Source organism: Orbicella faveolata, unplaced genomic scaffold (genome assembly GCF_042242905.1).
Source record: "Orbicella faveolata isolate gen_17 unplaced genomic scaffold, um_ofav_v1 contig_2, whole genome shotgun sequence".
NCBI classification, from domain to species: Eukaryota; Metazoa; Cnidaria; class Anthozoa; order Scleractinia; family Merulinidae; genus Orbicella; species Orbicella faveolata.
In genome coordinates this window covers 7,284,533-7,305,211 of record NW_028301547.1, presented here as the reverse complement: position 1 = coordinate 7,305,211, position 20,679 = coordinate 7,284,533, and the positions used below count along the sequence as shown (strand labels likewise).

General features: G+C 39.4%; 1 protein-coding gene across 1 annotated transcript; it reads left to right on the top strand.

The window, feature by feature from the left end:
- Positions 1 to 458: 458 nt before the first annotated feature.
- On the top strand, positions 459 to 3,691 carry LOC110042868 (zinc finger protein ZIC 1-like). Its single transcript, XM_020748251.2, has one exon. It carries the CDS (start codon positions 1,151 to 1,153, stop codon positions 2,561 to 2,563), a length of 1,413 nt encoding a protein of 470 aa, XP_020603910.1. The 5' UTR covers positions 459 to 1,150; the 3' UTR covers positions 2,564 to 3,691.
- Positions 3,692 to 20,679: the final 16,988 nt, after the last annotated feature.

Below are 20,679 nucleotides of genomic sequence, written 5' to 3'. Positions count from 1 at the left end.
ATTATGCCTAGCAGTGGTAGTCACTTTAGTGTGGCCCTTAATTAAACTCACCTAAAATGAAATTCAGGGTCTTACGCTTTTCTGTGGCCAGGTCCTGTTTAATAGTCGGAGATCGGGACCACTTAACATCTTTATTGATTCATTATTCTGAGTGAGAAGAGCTTAGAGATAACATCTGACATTTTTATCAATGACTTTTTTATAGTGGTTACTAGCTTCCGCAGTTGAATAGGGAAACGTATATCGTGAGCTTTCGTCGATGATTAGCCAACCCTGCACGGTCTGCTTAAGAACTCCAAGGACAATTGAATGATGAATTGGCGTGAATCGCACGTCGCTTGCAAAGCAAAGCCAAACTGTGGCGACTCCCGGCGATTTTTGTCAATAGTATTGTGTCTCTCGGGGTGTTAATAAATTTATCGCGACAAACACTGTAGATAAAGCGCAAGGGTGTAAAAACACCAGATCTATAAGCCGCCACAAATCCCGTTATGTAAAGCAAAAGCCTTCGAGTTTGACGGTCTTAGGGGTGCCCTTTGTCGCTCTTAAGGGGAACTTTCATCAAGAAGCTCAGCAATAGCTATGTTGAGTGACATCGCTTCAAGGTGTTTATTCTTTCCTGCTGCGCTTTTCAAATTGTGTCCCTCCCTACATGTCTATCACGGCAACCTCACCTGCAATGTAGCTGTTACTGAACGACTTCATGAACGCGCGATGCTCCACGAAAAAAGCGGAGTGGACAGGCGTTTGATTCTCAGGGAAAGCGAGCGCCCACTTCCGATTTAATGTTCTTTATCTCATGCGTGATCTAACACTCAAATCTGGTGAAATGGTTTGTACCCTGTGTTAGTCAATAAGAAAAGGAATGCCAAATATAGTGTTGTTTTCAGAAGCTATCAAACAATTAGGAACATAACCACAGCTCTGCGGGAGACGACTAATCATAATATTCACCGGGATCATTTTACTGCTCATGCGTGCTTTCTTGGCAGGACAATTGTCAGCAGAGTCTCACGCTGTGTTTTAACGGTGTAACATATGCTACTACACTCAAAACTTTCGCGTAGTCTCTCCTTAATAATAGTTTGCCTCGTTATTATTTACACTTGCCTAGAGCTGTTCCATATTCAAAACCCGGGGAAACCTTGAAATGGACGGCGGCTTCGCCAAACGCTATTCATTGCCATTTGAGGGTGCAGCTCTTCGGTCCTCGTCCTCGAACAACTTGCCAACTACCTCGACCGTGGGCTTTAACGAACACAAGAAGGAACCGCCGTTAGGAATGAATCACTTGCTGGACTCAGGAAGCCATCTTTCGTCGATCAGATTTGCTGCGGCTCACAGAGCACAAGCAGAAGCTGTCGCCTTCGATCAAAAACCGCCCGGGATGTCTTCGCAGCAGACTCTGTACCACTCGTTTCCTGCGTATCGTCATGTTTCTTCCCAAGGCTTCCCACCTCACGAGTTTATCCACCACCAGGACTCGCACTTAGGCTCTGCCAACATAGCGAGTTCCCACTCGCTAGCTCTTCACGACCCCATCGCTTCCAACACACCCAATTACTCACATAGGCACAACATGTTCAGTTCGCCACCAACCGCTGCAATTCACGGAAACAACATAAACTACCATCACGCAGTGACGCATAAAGGCTTAGATGTCACGAGCAATCCACATATACACTACGGAGCACTTACACCAGGACACGAGGCAACCTCTCCACATCATGGAATGCCACCGGTACTCAATAATCAGCTCAGATATCGAGGAGACTTTTATTCTCGAACCGATCGGTTTGCGCAAGGTAGTCTTGGAAGTCCTTTCTTGGATCATGGCCCGCCAGGATATGGAGGGCCAACTGGACCCGGAATGTATCACCTTCCGTTGATGAAACAGCCCACAAATCAAATTCTAACCTGCCTCTGGGTAGATCAGAACCCGGTCCAAGGCAAACGGAAACCTTGTGGCAAGCAGTTCACCATGATGCCCGATTTAGTATCGCACATCTCCGACGAACATGTGAGCATTAACGATTCCAACTTGCACGTCTGCTACTGGCAAGAGTGTGGGAGGAGCGGGCAGCCCTTCAAGGCGAAATACAAGTTGGTAAACCACATTCGAGTCCATACCGGGGAGAAACCTTTCCCCTGTCCTTTTCCTGGATGTGGAAAACTGTTTGCTAGGTCAGAAAATCTAAAAATTCACAAACGAACCCACACGGGTGAGAAGCCGTTCGAATGCGAGTTCCCCGGTTGCGATCGTCGCTTCGCCAACTCGAGCGACCGGAAAAAGCATTCGCATGTCCATACTTCAGACAAACCGTACATCTGTAAAATTGAGGGGTGCAACAAAAGCTACACGCACCCAAGTTCGCTCAGAAAACACATGAAACTTCACGAGACTGGTGGACTAAGGCCATTGTCGCCGCCTATTTCACAAACGAACGGACAGCGGGACAGTATTAGTTCGGACAGAGACAGTCCGATCAAGCCTTCGGCCAGGTCTCCTTCGCCTAGGCCGCGTTCAAACACTGAGAACAATTCAGAATGGTATTCTTGTTAGCTGCAGGTTTGCAAACGACTCGAAATATTCGATATTTGTAGTCGAAAAGCGTGAACGAGATAAATGCACAAATTAGGTAAAACTGTAAAGATGTCTTCATGAGAGGAACTTGGAACCTTCAGGAACTGGGTTAAACTAAGTAATGTGAGTTAGTTCTAAACCCAGAAGTTTCATCCCTTGAGACAGTTGTAAACGATTTACACAGTTGTAAATTAAGGAAGCACTTTTTAATTTTAAAATAGGACGATAAAAGGAGAGTGTCTATGAAGTGTTTTCACAGGCTAAATTTTACTGCTTGTACAGGTTCTCTATTCTCGATGTAAATATATGTTTCCTTTTACAAACAGCATCGTTGGTTAAATTTGAGAAAGTGTACAGATATTGAAGCTAGCAGGGTACGATGCAATCACTTAACCTGCGCTGTAGCAAACGCAACGAAATCTGTAAATCAGTTGGTAGGAAGAGACAAAACAATCGTTGAACGCCACATGGAAGACCTTGGTAATGTCGCGAAGATGTACAGTTGACGGACACAATTAAGATAAAGAAAGGAAGGTTTTTGCCTAAAGATTTTGAAATGTAGAGCGGAAGGATTAGTAAGGGAATTGGATTCTCGAAAGAAGTCACGTTTCGTGAGGCAGAACATAGCAATTACAAACATTTAGAAGCCATGCTGTTCGCACCGGTTACCGCTAACAGTAAACTTTTCTGAACGAGTCACGAAAAATGTGGTGTTAAATAACAACTTTAAAAACAAAACTGGCCACATAGGATCTCCTTTTTTTCAACCATATTTCAGCGTCGTAAGATCGCTATAACAGATGCAAAGCTGTTCATTTCTTACTTATTTCTTCGCGCATCAAACGACGCTCGGCCTCGAAGACAGTTTGCATTGTGCGATGATTTCCATTTTGGAAAAACAAAACCTTTTAATTTATTTTCTTAACCTGTAAAAAATAAAATTCCATTTATCGCCAAAATAACTATTGAAGATTTGTTATCTTCCTTCCGTGTTAACACGATTTTTATCTTCCTTTTCAGCTAAAAGTGATGATTGTTAAGAGACGGTAATGAGTGAAAAGCTGGACCGGTATTAATTAAACATGGCCACCTTGGCCTTCTTTCCTCGTTTTATTGTCTTTCTTGAACCTTCCATAAAGATCTGCGTTAGAATATTCCCTTAAATCCGAGAATTCAAAGAAGAGGTTAAACCACAGCGATATATTTTGATGCCTCTGTCATTACAGTGCTACAAAAATTACCCAGTAATTTCAGAGGACGACAAATCTTCGAACAGATTGCATTAGAAGTGCAGTTTTTCAAGCATAACAACTCCCCTAGTAATTTCTAGATAGAGTCGCTAGGTTCTAAGCGTTAACTTTTCAGCTGTCATGAAAAGCACTTTACAATAAGCCCTTTAAATCAGCCTGCCCCCAAATCACTTTTTACATTCATGGGAAAATTTATTTTAGAGTGTAAATAATTATTTCAAGGATTCTTTGTCGCTGATTTTATGTGAAGCAAACGGTTCTTTGTGAGAGGAACAAGGAATTCGTCTGACAAATACGAATTGGTAGGGAAATAATTTTTATGCTCTAAAATTGAAGAAAAAGAAGGGATTCCCTTCGGAAAGAGTAGAGGGGGAAAACAGCTGGGAGGTTTGTTTCTGTTGTTTGCAATCTTTTTAACTACGAAGGACTCCAGCAAACTTTTGCCCCCTCGCAGATTGAAAGGTTTTACGGTCCTTGGAAGGAACACAGCCATAAATTGGATCCCAAAGCCTCATGGGCTCTATCCGAAAAATGGAAAGCAAGTGAACTGAGGCATGAGTACCAAACGTTTATCGCCTAACGTCTGCCTTAAATCATGGAGACCATATTATACCTGTGAAATGGCATTGTATTTTTTATTTCAAGCAAACACATTATGCTTTAAAGAATATTCTGACGGCCAGCTGAAACGGATACATCCGTGTAAACTAAAACGCAGACGCGACTCACTCGAATTTCGAAGTAAATCTCAGCTCGCAGTAAAACTCAGGGCTTGAGTACCATTGTATGTTCGACTCGGGACTTTGTACGTACTGGTTCTCTGACAATCTCTCGTCGTGTAAAGGTCGTGTAAAAAACATTATTAGTTCCTCTGGGTTTAAGGACTATTGGTAGACAGAAAGTCGCCGTATCATCGTGGTTATAAATGCAACGAAAACTAAAAATGAATGAATGTTACCTCGTAATCGCCTTCATGGCCTGTAAAGATATACTAGTTACTAAACCTACACATGACAATCACAGAAGAGATCTTTTAGCTTAGGCCATGTATGGCAGATCAGTTAAAGTCTTCTTTGCTACATTTTTCGGAGTTGTACGTTACGTCGACGAAGTTTGTTACGTCTCTCTACAGCACAACTGGAAGCACTCAGTTTACGTGCGTCTGCAAGAAGAAACGTCTGCCTGTTAGCGTAGGGCCATCCAGCATAACAACCGGCTGTCGAATAAAACATGAAAAAGTTTTCTTGGGTAGATTTGAGATCATTGATTGCGAGATTTTTCGTTCACTGAGTCAGTTCCTCCTGTTCTTCGCGCACACAAAATTAATTTAACATATTTTTTTGGCCGATCAACAGGTAAAATTTTTATTAGTTTCCGAGACAAAAACACAGCCTTAGTTTTCCTGTTTAGCAACGAATGAATGATCAATTTGAAGTTTGACTGAAAGAAGTGAATTTTTTTTCAATATTTTTAATCTGATCTAACTCACCATGGTTCATCTGTAGTTTTTGGTCCACTTGAAACAAAAACCCTTGTCTAGGGTAGCAGAAACGTAATTAAATTGCGTTTTCTCAAGAGAGTGTCTAGAAAAAATTTGCTGAAATCAAAAGCCGCGAAACAACCGGAAACTCAAGATAAAAAGTCAACTGCTCTCTGACGTCAAATGCGCAAGCATTTTGGCGAGCTTGGCATGATGTTCCGGAGGAGTTAGTTAGGATCCCACGCTAGATATTTTAGATGTAATATTTAATCGCTCTACCTCCTACGGCGGGAAACAATAGCTAATCACAACCCTGGAAGCATTCGAAATCGCCTTTGTGTTGGGGCTTTTGAAATGTCTCGACGCCCTGCTGAGTTCCCTCCAAGAAGCCATGCTTGATTTAAGATTAACTGCGGTAGCGCTGTGTCGGGCACTGTGAAGGTGGAGCCATGAACTACAGCACATGTAAACATTGTGAATGCGGACACCGAACGGACGCAGAGAAAGAAACCTCGAATCACGAAAAGATCACGGGCTGCCACTACAGCTTTCGTGATCATTCAAAGTTACAAAACAAATGACTGAACGAGTTAAATGTGAATAGCAAACCATGGGCAACGAAGTGACGGGCGGCCCTGCCGATGATAACAATCTCTCTAAACCGCAGCTTTGTCAACTTCGATTATGGCCTTATATCAATGTAAACATCGTTAAGAGGACTCTTTGAGTGCTTGTTTAGCTGAGCGATAACGAGAGATATCGGCTTAAGTGGCAAGATTGGTCGTTGTTACTCATCACTTGGTCAGATTGTTTTAGAATTTTTTCAATGGTCGCTGATACAAGGGATGAAATCATAGCCAGTGGCGTGAATACAAAAAAAAAGTTTCGTGCTCTAGCGAGCTGAATTCAATAACAATGTGAAACGATAAATCACGCAATTAACAAAGTACAACATCAGCAAACTAATAAAAATACTTATTTTTAGCTTAATCGCTATAAAACGATGTTATCATTTGCGGCGGCCTCGCTGATTAATTCATTTGCCTTACGTTTTAGCCTGCCTGGTTTAAGGTCGTATGGAAATTTAGCAAAAGATTTATCGTGCGAAGTTGGTTGTTATCAATTGAAAACACGAATCATCACGACTACAAAGAGTTATTTCAAGAATAGTCATAAATCGACTTTGATAACATACGAGAGAAAAAATCACTAATTGGATCAGAAGATTACAATGATAATGTCTTCACCAACAGCCTGTAAAACATTTTTGCCGTACTTTTAAGATAATATTTTCGGCTTGTTATATGTTAATCGACAGTTCAACATCGAGGTGTACTGAAGAAAAAAATTATGCTGAATAAATTAAGCATTTATAGTCATAAATATAACAAAGTGTAGACAGTCTGGGATTTTTCGATTTCTGCCACACAATGTCTAAACCCAGCCTTTCGTGAGCAGAAATTTCAAGAATAAAGCTCACCGGACATCGCTCCTTTGTGTGTTTTAAGCGTTTTAGCAAACTCACTTCACTTTAATTTCCACTGTTACTACTATTGTCAGTCTCTGCCATTTCCTTAACTTGTGTGAATATTTATTGTTTCTTAGCGACGAATCCATGAGGCTTCGAAACCAAGGACAACGAAAGCCAATTGTTTCTATGAACAGAAAAAGGACGTTTCTCATCTCCAACTCAAAACAAGAGTTGCCACTTTTTTCTGTGTGATTTATTATTTTATAGAACAGTTTTTTGTTCTACACTCTTTGATAAGTTCTGCAATTTATGTCGTAAGAAAACGAATATCATGAGCAAGATTACAGATTCAAAGCCGAGAGCACGAATTGCAACATGTGAAACATGAAATGGCACTCGCAAGACATCAGTTGAAAGTAAAAATTAGGATATAAGTATAATAGCCCAACGAAAACATGGGTATTCATATTAAAGTTGTGCTTCTTTTTACAGGTACACTCCACATGGAATAGTCAACGCCAAGCATCACAAGAACACCGCCAAGTAATTACAGACACATCCTTGAGTCAGTAGAAACAAAAAACACACTCGAAAAATCTTTAATTAACATTTTAACATTACAATGGAATAGCCGTGTCAAGAGACAAGTCACAGTTGGCAATATATTACTTTTGGCAGTGTGTAATTGTCACAAGTAAAGGTTGTATTTTATCAAAGTGTTTAGCAACAATGCCGCTGAAGTTGTTGTGACTAAGTAGCCACGTGCAGAGTCACCAGGCAGATTCTGCGAGCTATAAAATACGGTATTTTATTCTTCTATTAAAAGGGATAAATGGCGTTTTCTTTTGTCTTCTTTCATTGTCCTTCCTAAAATTAATTTTGCTTAGTTGTAATTCTATTCACAGAGAGTCTCCATCAATGGGTGCTTATAGCCCTCACAGCCATTTAGTGTCAGTTGAATGACGATTCATTTAACAAACCAAATGATAGAGCTGCATTTTCTTATAACAAATTCTTCATTTCCTCTGTATCTAATAAGGAGGCAGCTTTTGTTATCATTTTCATAGACCTTCGAGTACTTTGGTTTCAGAGGTTTTTTGGGCCAAGGAGAAGGAAACTTCTGGGACAAAGGTAACCTTTATGGAATACCATTAAACAATGACGAGAGCATCCTAAGATCATATTTTGCGTTCTAAATAACAAAGGTCCGAAATATCTTTCCGATGAAGTATATCCATTCAGTATGCTAAGAGAAACTCACTACAACCGACGGTCATGATGAAATCATCGCAATGGTCATGATGAGGTATGAGAGAAAATTAATCTCGTATGGTAAGGATTATACATTCCTAATCTGTAAGAAGAGAGCAGACTGAAAGAAAAGGTCTCCAAAAGTATCCAAAAAGAAAATATCCGAGTCATTAAACTGATAAATCCCGCATTTTTCCTCGTCTTAGCTTTTGAATGTAGGCTTTGCACGAGTCATTTTCAGGCTAAGAGGACACTAAGTCGAAAATTGGAAAACAAAAGGGAAGAAAGAGAATAATTAAGACTGTTTGTCTAAAGGATAACTCACACAGTTACAAACGTAAGCTGTAGTTCGTTTAATATTTCACGTCGGCTGCGAGGCCTGTTTTTATTTCCGTTCGTTCTATCAGTGCGGGATCAACACTTACTTGTAGCCTGAAAGTGTTGATAGGATGAATGGGTGATAAATGACTACTTGTAAAGTGATATTTTCCACTTCCTGACGAGCTGGGGGAGGTGCGGCGAATTACAAATCTATTAGAGGCCGTGTATGAAGTGTCCTGAGGTCGAATCTATTAAGACATCTTCGCAGGTGGCACAGCTGCTAAAAATTCAGTCGGCATTTTTTTTCGAGTCAGGCAAATTATCGGTCTAAATCCTCTCCAGTTTCAACCATCGTATTCTTTTGGGGGTCATTATCGCTGTGGATTCTTTGTAAGTTTATCTCAGTAAACTTTCAAGACTTTTGGCGTTTCTTAGGTAGGGATATATTGTTTAAATTATTTAAATCATCGCTGGTCCCCTGTATTGTAATAGATGTTTGCTCTGTTAGTAAGCAAACACACATAAACAACAAACAAAACAAAATACGACAAAACGAGTAAGGTTCATACAATACCCAAAAATTCATCCCCAAAAACGTTTCATTTTGAAAAGAAAAGAAAGTTTGGTCAACTTTTCACAGATATTACTCTTTTTCGTTGTATTGATATCAAAGTCCGTCAAAACATTGTTGACGTTTGAAATGAAACATGGGAACAGTAGCTAATCTATAAGGTTTCAGACAACCGTTTGATGAGTCGGACAAGAAAAAAAAGGACTGATTTCACTGTCCACATTTTGTATCCAAGAGGACTTTGCAAGGCCAAATTGGTAAAGGGAAGCCAACTTAAGTGAAAGAAACGATTATTTCTTAAATAACAACTTTTTCAGTCACACCATGTCAGAGAAAATAAATTTTGAAACATAAAATCTGAGGATTTGTGAACTAGGAAGATCGAAGGTTAACAGTGAAAAACCAACAGTAATATAATGCTACTATTTATCGCAATCAGACTATGATAAGATGTATATATTATTTACGTTATTTTCACAGCGCGAATTCGACCGCCAAACCTTTCAGCGTTATGGCCAACCTGGGAGGTTCGAGTTTTCCAGATAACTTTTACAATAAAGTAGCATATTTCGACAATTATATTGATTAACCTTAAATTGGAACCAGTTGTTTCTAGCACGTACCAACAAATTGATATGCCAGTCTAACGCACCGATTCACTTTGATGTTTAACGTTTATTCAGAGTGGCATTTCAGTAGAAAGTGTTTGCCTCCTTGAAGCCTTAATTGACAATTTAAGAGAAACGAAACTCTTTTATATCTTAAATACCCCTAGCGCACCCTCCACTATTCCAAAACGAATTCCGGTGGAATTCGATTTGAAGCTCGCAGAACATACTAAGAAAAACGTCAATTACTTTCTTAACTTAGGATTTAAAGCTTTTTAGTGAATTTCTAATTACTAATTAATTACTGCATATATTGACTTCTACTTTATGTTGAAAAGGTTGTGATTACACTTAAAAAATCAAAACAGATCAAATTGTATGAAATCTACCATACCGGAAATGAGTTACATCCATCACATGTCTGAGTAGAAAACGAGAAACAATTCAGCACTGACCTGTGGAAATCGTTTTATATTCTTCATCCGGAATTGTGCATCTGTTTGATAAAAGAAATGAAAGATGTCTTTGTTCTTTTCAGCGAGTTAGAAGTCGGTTGGTGCAATTCCTTATCGCCAGATTGTGCCGTCAAGATTGGCGCCATCTGTCAGTTGAATACCGATAAATGTCAACTTCCTCTTCAAGCTAGGTGGAGGCGTAAAAATGAGGAACATTGTTTGCCTCATCGCAAGACGTATACTAAACTCTGTTGCACGCGTCCAAACTAGAAATAACAGAACATCCATCTCTTAGACGTCGGTCATTTCTGGTCGACCAAAAGGGTCGATATCCCTTTCTACTGGACGTATCCAATAGTTGAAGTCTCTCACATGACAAGTATACCCCACGGTCAGGTTAGCATCCTGCCGCTAAATCAACATTTTATTCTTCCTCTTCTCAGAAAGCAATCGCAGCGAAAAGGGTAAGTGCCGGCGCTGTGGGCCAAGAAGAGGTCTTGCATGGTACACAACAATCACTCGTGATACACGGACTTCCGTTCAGGACATAGCCTCCCATACTTTAGCCTCAGGGGAGTAAAAAATGCCCCCCGAAAGATGAGTGTTTGTTTTCCATTTACAGCTGAAAAAAACAAAACAAAACAAAACAAAACAAACAAACAAACAAACAAACGACTATAATTTTGTAATGAACGGTATCACGTGTCAGAATTTAGCTTTTGGCAAACTCGTGGCCCTTTCTAATTTCAAAGTACAGATTAATAAATTTTATCTACAGACTAATTATACGAGTTGTTTTGGTAGCTGAATACATTATATAAATTATATACTATCATCCAGTTAGACTCTGCCTAGTAACCCGTATGTTTGCATTTTGAAGGTCACATACATAGTGCACAGAAAAGTCTAGATAGAAACTATTGTAGTCACGAATCAAATCAAAAGCGAACAACAACATCATCATTGTCGTCGTCGTCATCGTCATCGTCATCATCAAATCAACAACAAATTAAAGCAAGTGGGTTGTCATCAAAATTGTACCACAATATAATACTCCGTGTAAAGCTGTTTACTGCGTTACGTTAAGGTATGAAAATGGAGACCTCATATTTATGGGGAAGGGTATAATTCCCATTCTTCACCGTGTTGTTTTCATTCATATCCCAATCCTGTACTCTGAAATACGACTTGTTAGACCATTCCTATGTGAACCAGGCTACTAACGGTCCACCAATAACCATCATCTCATTTTTTTCAGCGAAAATTTCCCAATTGAGTTAAAAAAGTGGCGGTAGTTTTCTGCTGTCTACGTATGTTTTGAAGAATTTGGAACATTTCCTTAACATTTATGATATCGTCCCAATCTTGTATAATGTACAAGGACAAAAAGAATAAAGCACCTTAAGGTCATTCCCCAGTATTGCATTGCGCATCCCTACTGGGCATAATTCCACGCGTAATTAGCGCGCGCGCATTAAAAAATGGCGGCTTTTTCTTTACAGCTGGACCTCATTTTCTCGCAAAAGAGTATGGTGACCTATCATTTTTTTCTGTTGTTTTGAATTGAGTAATAAATTTCTCTGTGCAAAATAAATATGGACCAATTCTCAGTGTAGAACAAAAAGCAATCGTCGGAAACGTGAATTTAACAAGCAATCGTAACTACAATCATGGTGCTATTATAAGGATTTATATGGGTATAAACAAGATGCTTTTGCTCCTCAACGAACATGGGGACCCCTCATTTTTATCTCAAAATTTAAGTTCCTATAATATAAACAATCGATAGGCAAAGTTTCACAAAAATCGCAGTGCAGGTTCTATTTCAGCGGAATGACCTTAAGCCGAACTGGCTCAAAGATCTAGGCGCTTTACTCCAGTATCTGTTGCATGAAGCCGCTGGGAGTATTGTTACTCTACCTGGATGCGATGCCACTCCATCGCAGGTTACTCTCAAGCATTCAGTCAAACTTCGTAACAATCCGCAGCTACCGTCTATACTCCTGAGTGGAGAGGCACTGTGAGAGAAACTTGCCTTGCCCAATCGCTTCATCCGGATTCCAGCGCACTTACCATTATGCTACCACGTCCCTTCCTATTAAGGTGAAGGCAACAACAACAACAAAACACGAAAAGGATTAAGCGTCTTACACATGTGGTGCATATTGTGCGGAAGAACTTACAAGGTCTATTTCCTATTAGGACATCCTTAACCTTTCTGCTGCCACACAGAGGCAGACTGGCTTGTTGCTCCGTTCAACGACTATATTGAAATATTTAGATGAACGATTTATGAGCCGAGCATAAGCCGTAGTGCCAAAGTTTTAGCGAAATGCTCCATTCTCTCAGTTGCAGATTGACAGACTGAAAAAATTACAGGCTTTAAGGACTATATTTGCAACAACAATCTATTAGGATAAAAGGGAATCTTGCATTCATCATTAAATTCTCTCCACTTGTACTCTGTGACGTGAATAAAGATCAGTAAATAGAACTTGTGCGTTTGTATAAAATCATTCAGAAGTTTTAAGTTTAGCAACATCTGAAGTTAAGAATTCTATCATTGGTTTCGTCTTGTTAAGATAATCCATCAAGTTAACAAACTGTATTCCTGCTACATTCCTTATTGCACGACAATGGAACAGTTTACCTACACTTGTAGAGGAGGAGGATGTCAACCAACTCAAGTCATCATGTATTGTATGCTCTTCGCCAAGTTAGAAGTAAAGCCCAGTCGGCTTTCCAGGGAGAGTTGCTAATAATAATCAATAATAACAATAACAATAATAATAATAATAATAATAATAATAATCAATCTTTATTTGTGCTCATTCTTGCCAAAGAAAAAATTGACAATTTCAATGAAAATATTAAAAGTAAAAATTTTAAAAATTTTAAAAAATTTTTGCTAAGCAGCAAAAACGTCTTCAACTCTTTTTTGATTAAGTATTAAGGATAGTAGTTCCTTTTTAAGAAGTACATTAATTGCCAGAATAGGTTGAGATTTTGCCACTGTCTATAAGCCTTACGAATGAAGTCACACACACAAAGGCTGGGAATTGTCATTTAATAAAAATATCAGCATAATTTCGCTGTGATTGAAATTTATACGTGACCCTGAAGGATTGAAAGTTTCAATTTATGTCTTTGTTTCAGTTTGGGCCCTGATCGCTTGAGCCTTGAGTGGAATCGAAGTGTGTGTCAAAGTGTTGTGTCCTTGGGCACGACACTTTCCTCTCACGGTGGCTGCAAATTTCTCAGTGGAGACAAATGCGTAGGGGAAACTGGAGTTAAGCCCCCACTTAGGTAAAAACTTCAATCATATCATTGTAAACCTGACTGTACTGAGTTACATCAATTTTCTCCACCAATTGAGAGAGCGAGACATTCAGTTAAGCTTTGCAATCATTTCCAATGCGATTAGGCTCCCTTCCATGCTTTAAATGGTATCAAGCCATGCTTCATTAGGCTTCCTGTGACAATTGTCAGTAATCATTCTACATTTGTAGTGCGAGCTACAATGCTGTAAACGCCAGTACCTTGAATGACTGATCAAAGTAATTCTTTATTAAAATATTGGGACACGTTTTACAGAAGACCTCCTTCTCCTTCTTCCAATACCGGGTTCCCGATCGAAAAACTGTTGGGAGCACCATACTGTACAGTATTTACCTTTTGGGAAGGGGAATCCTAACTATTGAACTTGTTTTATTAAAAATCTGTTTGAAGATCTAAAAAAGTAGTTTTCTTTTAAGTCACAAAAGAACGTTTCGTCGACCTCACATGAGCTATAAAAAGTACGGGGGAAGTGCACGATGTCCAACTGAAAACGTTACAGCGTAAGATGCGATTATCAACCCACAGCATTAACTGATAGTTTTATAAAGGTTAGAAGGGATACTTCGAATTTTGCATGGAACGAAAGTGAAAGGTAAACACCAGATGAATAATTTGTTACCCAGGTCTTTCATTTTAACGTGTTACATGGCTGATAGCTTTATCTAGACGGCAAGAAGGGTGAGTGAAATGAATGAAACTTTACTGTACACTCCCAAAATGGATTTTTCGGGTGGACAATACAAATACAATAAAAATACGATAAAATGCAATAAAAATACAATGAATTAAAAAGTGTGATACTATTCTTGTTTCAAAAACTAGTCAAGCATCTTTGCTTTAAGATTTTTCTTAAAGTTTACTGAACCTTTGTACAGTTTTAAATCTTCATCTAATAACTTCCATAATTTAACTGTCCTGTATTGAAATGTCCTCTGACCAGCACCGGTTTTACATAAAGGAATGTTAAGTTGTTGGGAGTCTCTTGTTTTGCGGTCAGATATTTGTCCTCTTGTTACAAACTTTGACATCAGGTAAGCCGGGACACAGCCCGAGCAATTTATGTATAAATTAATTCTGGGATGCATTGGACACAAAGGCCTGCCAAACTACACGTACGCACATACTAAACTCAGCCGAAACCAGCCTCACAAACGTGCAAAGAACGTACAACCTTGGCAGCTTGGCAGGCATGGACTGCTGTTTTGTCCACCTTTTGACTCGTCAACATGTCACAGCCGTAGGTAGGGCCAAAGGCCCTTTAACATTGCAGAGGCGAGCTCCGAGTGCAAGACCTGCTCCAAAGCCGGCATGATAACGTTCTTTTTTTTCTTTCTTTTTTTTTTTAAAGAGACTTAAACTGTTTTAAAGTAGCTGTTCGTTTTTTCGGTGTATGAATACTTCAGAATTCTTCTACTTGTATCATTGTAATGGGCTATAGCTTTTACCCTATTCCAAATCCAAGGACAAGATTTCTGTCGATGCCAAAACAATGACATAGGATTGCAACTGACCAACTACGTTTTAAAGCTGTTAAATCAGTACTAGGTGAAATGGCTCTAGGGCATGTAACGCCTAGCCCTGCGAAGCCTGACCTGTATTTACACCAAAATACACCATTTTCGACACCTATTGTAATACCTGAAGTATAGAAGATCGCTACAAATGAAGACTCCCTCTTTTACGTTTAAGAAAAACCTGATGTAACGTAAGGAAACAAGTTTATGCAAATGCATTCATGCGGTTTACCTTACTGCGCCATTCAATAACATGCGGACTCTAAAATTCAAAGCTCAAACGACAAATGCGTTTTTCGCTACCGTCAATCAAATGTTCGGCGACTCCTTCCAGCTTCCGACTACTGCCAAGCAATGTTTCGTTGTCTGAACTGTGCTCAACGATTTGATTACCGCGCGTTCGGCAGTAGTGGGAATCTGGGAAGAACCGCTGAACATTTGATTGACGGTAGCGTAAAACGCATTTGTCGGTTGAGCTTTGAATTTTACAGTCCGCATGTTATTGAAAGGGGCAGTAAAGCCATACTCAATTTTAGACCAGAAAGAAAAGAGACACTCGAATTCCGAACAAATAGCAAATTCTATGCCACATTTTCGGACCACAACATTCGTAAACCTATACTCTATTACCATCTAGCTTATATACAGGATTACTCTCTTCCTATCATTAAAAAAGCTCTTGCTCACGGACATGACTTACTTTCTGTAATCCATAACATAACATACCCACAACTGACAAGAAAATTGGTGAAGGCTATTGTTATTTCCGTGTTGCGAACGGAGATTGCAGATTTCTTGATAAAGTAAAGGCCATGCAAGATCTAGGCTCATGCTTGTATCCTGAATGATGGAGTGGCTCTTAGTTAAATGAGTTGAAAACCCTGTGCACCACACGGGGACGTGAGCAAAATCTGCGACTACCTTTGTTGCAGTCTTTGCATGCACAGCTCATTAACCGGGTCGTGCAAAGCGACAATTTCTGCGACCATCAACCAAGTGCTTAAGGGTCTCGATCGGCTAAAGCCTTAAGGGCCCAGTGTACAAAACTTATTGATGACAGTTAACTGTTAAAGCTACTCCACATTAAGGCCGATTTAAGACGCCACTCTTTAATGATGGTAACCAGACAAACGAAGATAAACTTTTGTAACTTGATGAGAAATCAAGGATAAGCATTCTGTGAGGACGATCTACCAAAGAATCAAACGTCAAGATACACAGTTGTTTTCAAACAGTCAATCGTTATCGAAATGCACATTAAGACCCATCATAATGCCATCCCATAATTATGATAACAGGACTATGTAATATGCGATGAGTAGAACAAAAGATTGCCACGTCGAGATCGAAAGGTCAACGGTTAGAGCCTGATTAGCATTCTAACTTATTTCTGATTAGCGTTCTAACTTATTTCCAAAGACATTTTAGTGAAACTGTATAAGGCCTACATACTCCCTCATTTTGATTATTGCTCAACCGTTTGGCACTTTTGCAGTGCAAACAACAGGGACAAAATAGAAGCTCTTAACAAAAGGATTCTGAGATTCATTCTAAGCGATTTTGAATCGCTGCTAGACAGGGTAAACTGTCTCCAACTTCATGATCAACGCATCCGTAAATTCCTTACTACTTTGTACAAAAGTCTATTTTTCACTAGCTATCCGGCCTATATGAGAAACATGTTCTCGTTCCGTTCTACTTTATACAACATGCGTGGAAACTATATACTGGAAATGCCCAAACCTAAAACTATGTATGTATGTATGTATGTATGTAGGTAGGTAGGTAGGTAGGTAGGTAGGTAGGTAGGTAGGTAGGTAGGTAGGTGTGTGTGTATGTATGTATGTATGTACACTCTTCTGCAAAATATGTTCTCTCACAGCACGGTTTTTCTCTCATCAAGGAGCATGAATCTATCATTACTAAGTCCACCATTTTAGCCGTCTTACAAATATCTACAAGCAATACCTCTCTGTATCATACGTACCCTCCACATACAGGTGAATGGATTAGTGCCCGTAACGCTTCCGTTTGGTATCAGTAAATGCTCTCTTTTCCCCGCAGTTACTCTCCAAATTTATGGGTTGCGCCAATCCTTTTTTTTTTCTCACAATTACCAGACATTCTCTCTTGCTTTCACAGTTCCTCTGTACATCTAGTTGTATTGTCCATGTGAGAATCCCCTTTACCACTAGCTGGATTTGTTCTCTGCTGTTTCAGATTCAAATCCTCGGTCACACCCCATTGGAGAGCATTCAATTAAGATATATATCTTTTTCTTTATGCACGAAAGTGTACCGGCAATTCCTGTCCAGGAATTTCTATTTCCCTCAACGAGGATTCTTATCTTTCTCCTACACTTCTTCTCAACATCCTCAACAGCCACATGTGAGATTGTATACAGGAAGCTAATTCCTCTTCACACCTAGATGAACTATTCATCTCTTTATTTGGAATTTACTCAGTCTCCGCATCTAGATTTATGAATGGGTATCTGCAATTTCGTCTTTCTTACCTTTTTTTCTCTAGATGTAAACGTATGAATAGATAAACGGAAATTACCCCCTTTCGCCTCAAGTTTCTCTCTACAAAGATAGACACCTTCTACAGATTCAATGAATGCCTGGTGCTCGCGCCAGAAAATTCGCTGACAACCGAGCACTGCCAAGGAGCGATACAGTGCGTGCCACGAGAACATCTGAAGAACAGTGTGACCATACAATAAGGAATTTATCTCGTTGAGACTCGGGGGACGAATTGAGCAATGTGGGCGCGTAATGTCACGCTTAAGGATCAAAATGCAGAGGTGTATGTCTCTAGCAAGCCTCTTAATTTCGTTTTAATGTTTGATTTTCCCTTACAATATAAAACGGCAGAAGGGGACGAGGATTAAATCATGTTGATGTCTCACCAAATTATCGGGACGTGAAATTTATAGAAATCTGGATGATTTCTAAAGGGGCTATGACTTGATATGTTAAGAAAACGTTTGTGACGCAGAAAGTACCTTCAAATATCAAATAAGGACGCGGAGGTACATGTAATACTTAACCGAAACAGAATAAGGATTAAGATTGGGGAGAATGACGGCGGGTAACATGACTGTGATCTTGAAAAATTCAGGCTACATTTTTTATTATCATTATTATGCACTATCTTTGACGTACGCCCTTAAATTCCAACTTTATACCGAGCCGGTGAATCACTTTATTAGCAGAATTCCGCTGGCAGTCTATGGTTGTAACCTTTGAGCATACAAAAATAGATCTGTTTTATTCTTGATATAGTTGTTAAAATTTATATCATTTGGAAGAAATGGGTTTTGCATTAATGATAAATTGTTTCTTTTTCTTTTCCTTTTTTTTTACAAAGTAACGCTTTGTTTGTTTGTTTTTTGTCATTATTAGATCTTATTTCTGAGTTACGTGCAATTACCTTTATATTTCTACAATAAATGTTTTCTTTGAAGGTTTTCAACAACTGACTGACAGAAAAACGAAGAAAACACAGGTCACGGGGAAAACTACTCATCATAGTTTACGTTGCTTAAGTCGCCTGCTGGGAAAAACAGATGATACATTTTCAATGACGACAACATCAACAAATTTCATTTAAGGTAAGCACTACAATCATTGTAGTGTAAGCACGACATGTATCATATCCCTTGAAATGATGAGTGAAAGTTCTTCTGTTGCGATATTGCTTTAACTGAATGCCTGACTATTCCGGTAAGAAAAAAAAATTATCAATAAAGAGGCCTCGCCTTTGCTCTGTTCTGTTGTAAAGCACGCAGGAAGCGGTAGAGCACGAAAAAAGTGTAAGGGAAAACACGAGACGAAGTCGAGTGTTTTTCCCCACTTCTTGAGTGCTCTACCGCTTCCTAAGTGCTTTACAACAGAACAGAGCACAGTCGAGGCTTCTTTATTTGTTTTATGATAAAGAATCCAATAATTTCCCCACGCATTCGGCTGAATTTTCAAACCAAACTTTATTTTCCAAAGGAGTAAAGTGGCGTCAGCCGTGCTCTGTTCTCTGATAAAGCACGCTAAAATAAGCCAATCACAATCCTTGTTAGAATTGTTCAAATCATTTGATTGGCTAACTAAGCGACAGCTGCCAATCACAAACTGGACTTCAGCTAAGTTTTTAGTTTGGAGTAGTCTCGAGCGGCTTTCGAGAGAAGAACGATGCCGTCAAACTTCGCTTTTTAGTTAATTTTCAAATAAGAATCTAAAGGCAGGCAAAGGTTTGTAGTCCATAGGAATCCGGCCGTATTGTGGCTCATAAAAACGTGCACTTTTCCAATGGAAATTCCGAAACCAGGAGCTCAAAGCTTGCGGACGAACATGCGAAATGCTGAGTTGAGTTTGAAAGGAGCTAAAGTTATTTAAATTAAGCTTACGGCCTGTAGGTGCTTGCAGCAAGATTGCCCGAACTAGCAGACTAAACTGCTCCCACTGGTTCTACTCCGACCATAGAGGAGAATATCTAGAGCAAGCTTTGAGCTGACCACTCGTCGGTTCACTTCGCTGAGATGACCAGGGAACGAGCGTTACTACACTGCATGTAAGTGTTGTTTTGAGCAATTGAGCATTTTTACAAAAATAAAGCTTCCCATCATAAACAGAGACAGCTCAATTGTTGTTTTATGTCGTTGTTTTACTTTTCAAGTATAATTTCCGCCTTCGTAACAAATATAATGTCTTTTATCGATGCACTGGTTAGGTTGAGAATTTGTTTATTTCGCTACGTGTCTTGTCGGCGGGATTCTAGCAAATCCTGTCATTTCAGTACAGTTCTCACACTACTGTTGCTAATAATGGTCTCTGTGAGCCATATTTACGGTAGACATAGAGCTCGTTTCCATTGCGTTTGTCTGAATCACAGGGGATGTTTAATGTTGGACAAATTTGTCAAAATTCCGAAGCAAAAATTTGAAAGCCAGCTTACTGTCATCAACCCGTGCTCTGTTCTCTGATAAAGCACGCTGCTTCAGCCAATCAGAGCGCGCGTTATATGGAAACTTCATTGTAATGACGAACGTGATAGGCATCTTTTTGTCAAAATTTCTTAAAATACAAGAAAGGAATAAAATGTCTTAAGTAACCGCTATGAAACAAATGATTTTTAATTTCGATTAGTCGGTTAAATTCTGCTTTGACCAAATCACGATATCTGAATATGAAAGAGATGATCTATAGGTGGGCCACATTAAGTTAATGCCATGGTTAATGCATCATTTACCTCCTTCAAACGCGCAATTCATTATAATAAAAGAATCATTAAAGAAAGCCTTCAAAAGAAACCGAGGCACGTAACACAAGGCAACTGGACAAAGTTAACAATTTGAATAGATTTTAATAACAGGTTAAAAAATATTTAAAATCACCACAATATTCAACTCTCACAGAGTGTCAAACACCGAAAAAACTGTTCCTCAAGGCTACTTTAGCCCTACCTCAGCCTACGCCTAACTCGATGTCTTCATGTAAAACTACATCACCTACCGCGAAACAGTTGTTAGCTACAGCGAGGAGCCCGTACACCTGGACAGGTGATAGTGGATCTAATACCTCACGAATAGAACTTGGCCTTGACTTAAATGCCGCACCAGCCGTTGTCCTTAATATTTCGATTGTTGCGTTTTTTTTTTTTCCTTGGCCATTATTTCATACCTCGCCGATTATAAATGGCACAGTGTGCTTTCAATAAACGTCGGTATTTAATCAAAGGACAAAAGGATTCGTTGGAGGGCGTGTATTAGACAAGAAAATCTTTGTGGCTAACCAACCACAATTTTACTTCATTTTAATGCGGTCTAAGTCAACGTTAATA

Coding starts and splice junctions, on each gene's coding strand:
- LOC110042868 (XM_020748251.2), top strand. CDS start 1,151: ATGGACGGCGGCTTCGCCAAACGCTATTCATTGCCATTTGAGGGTGCA.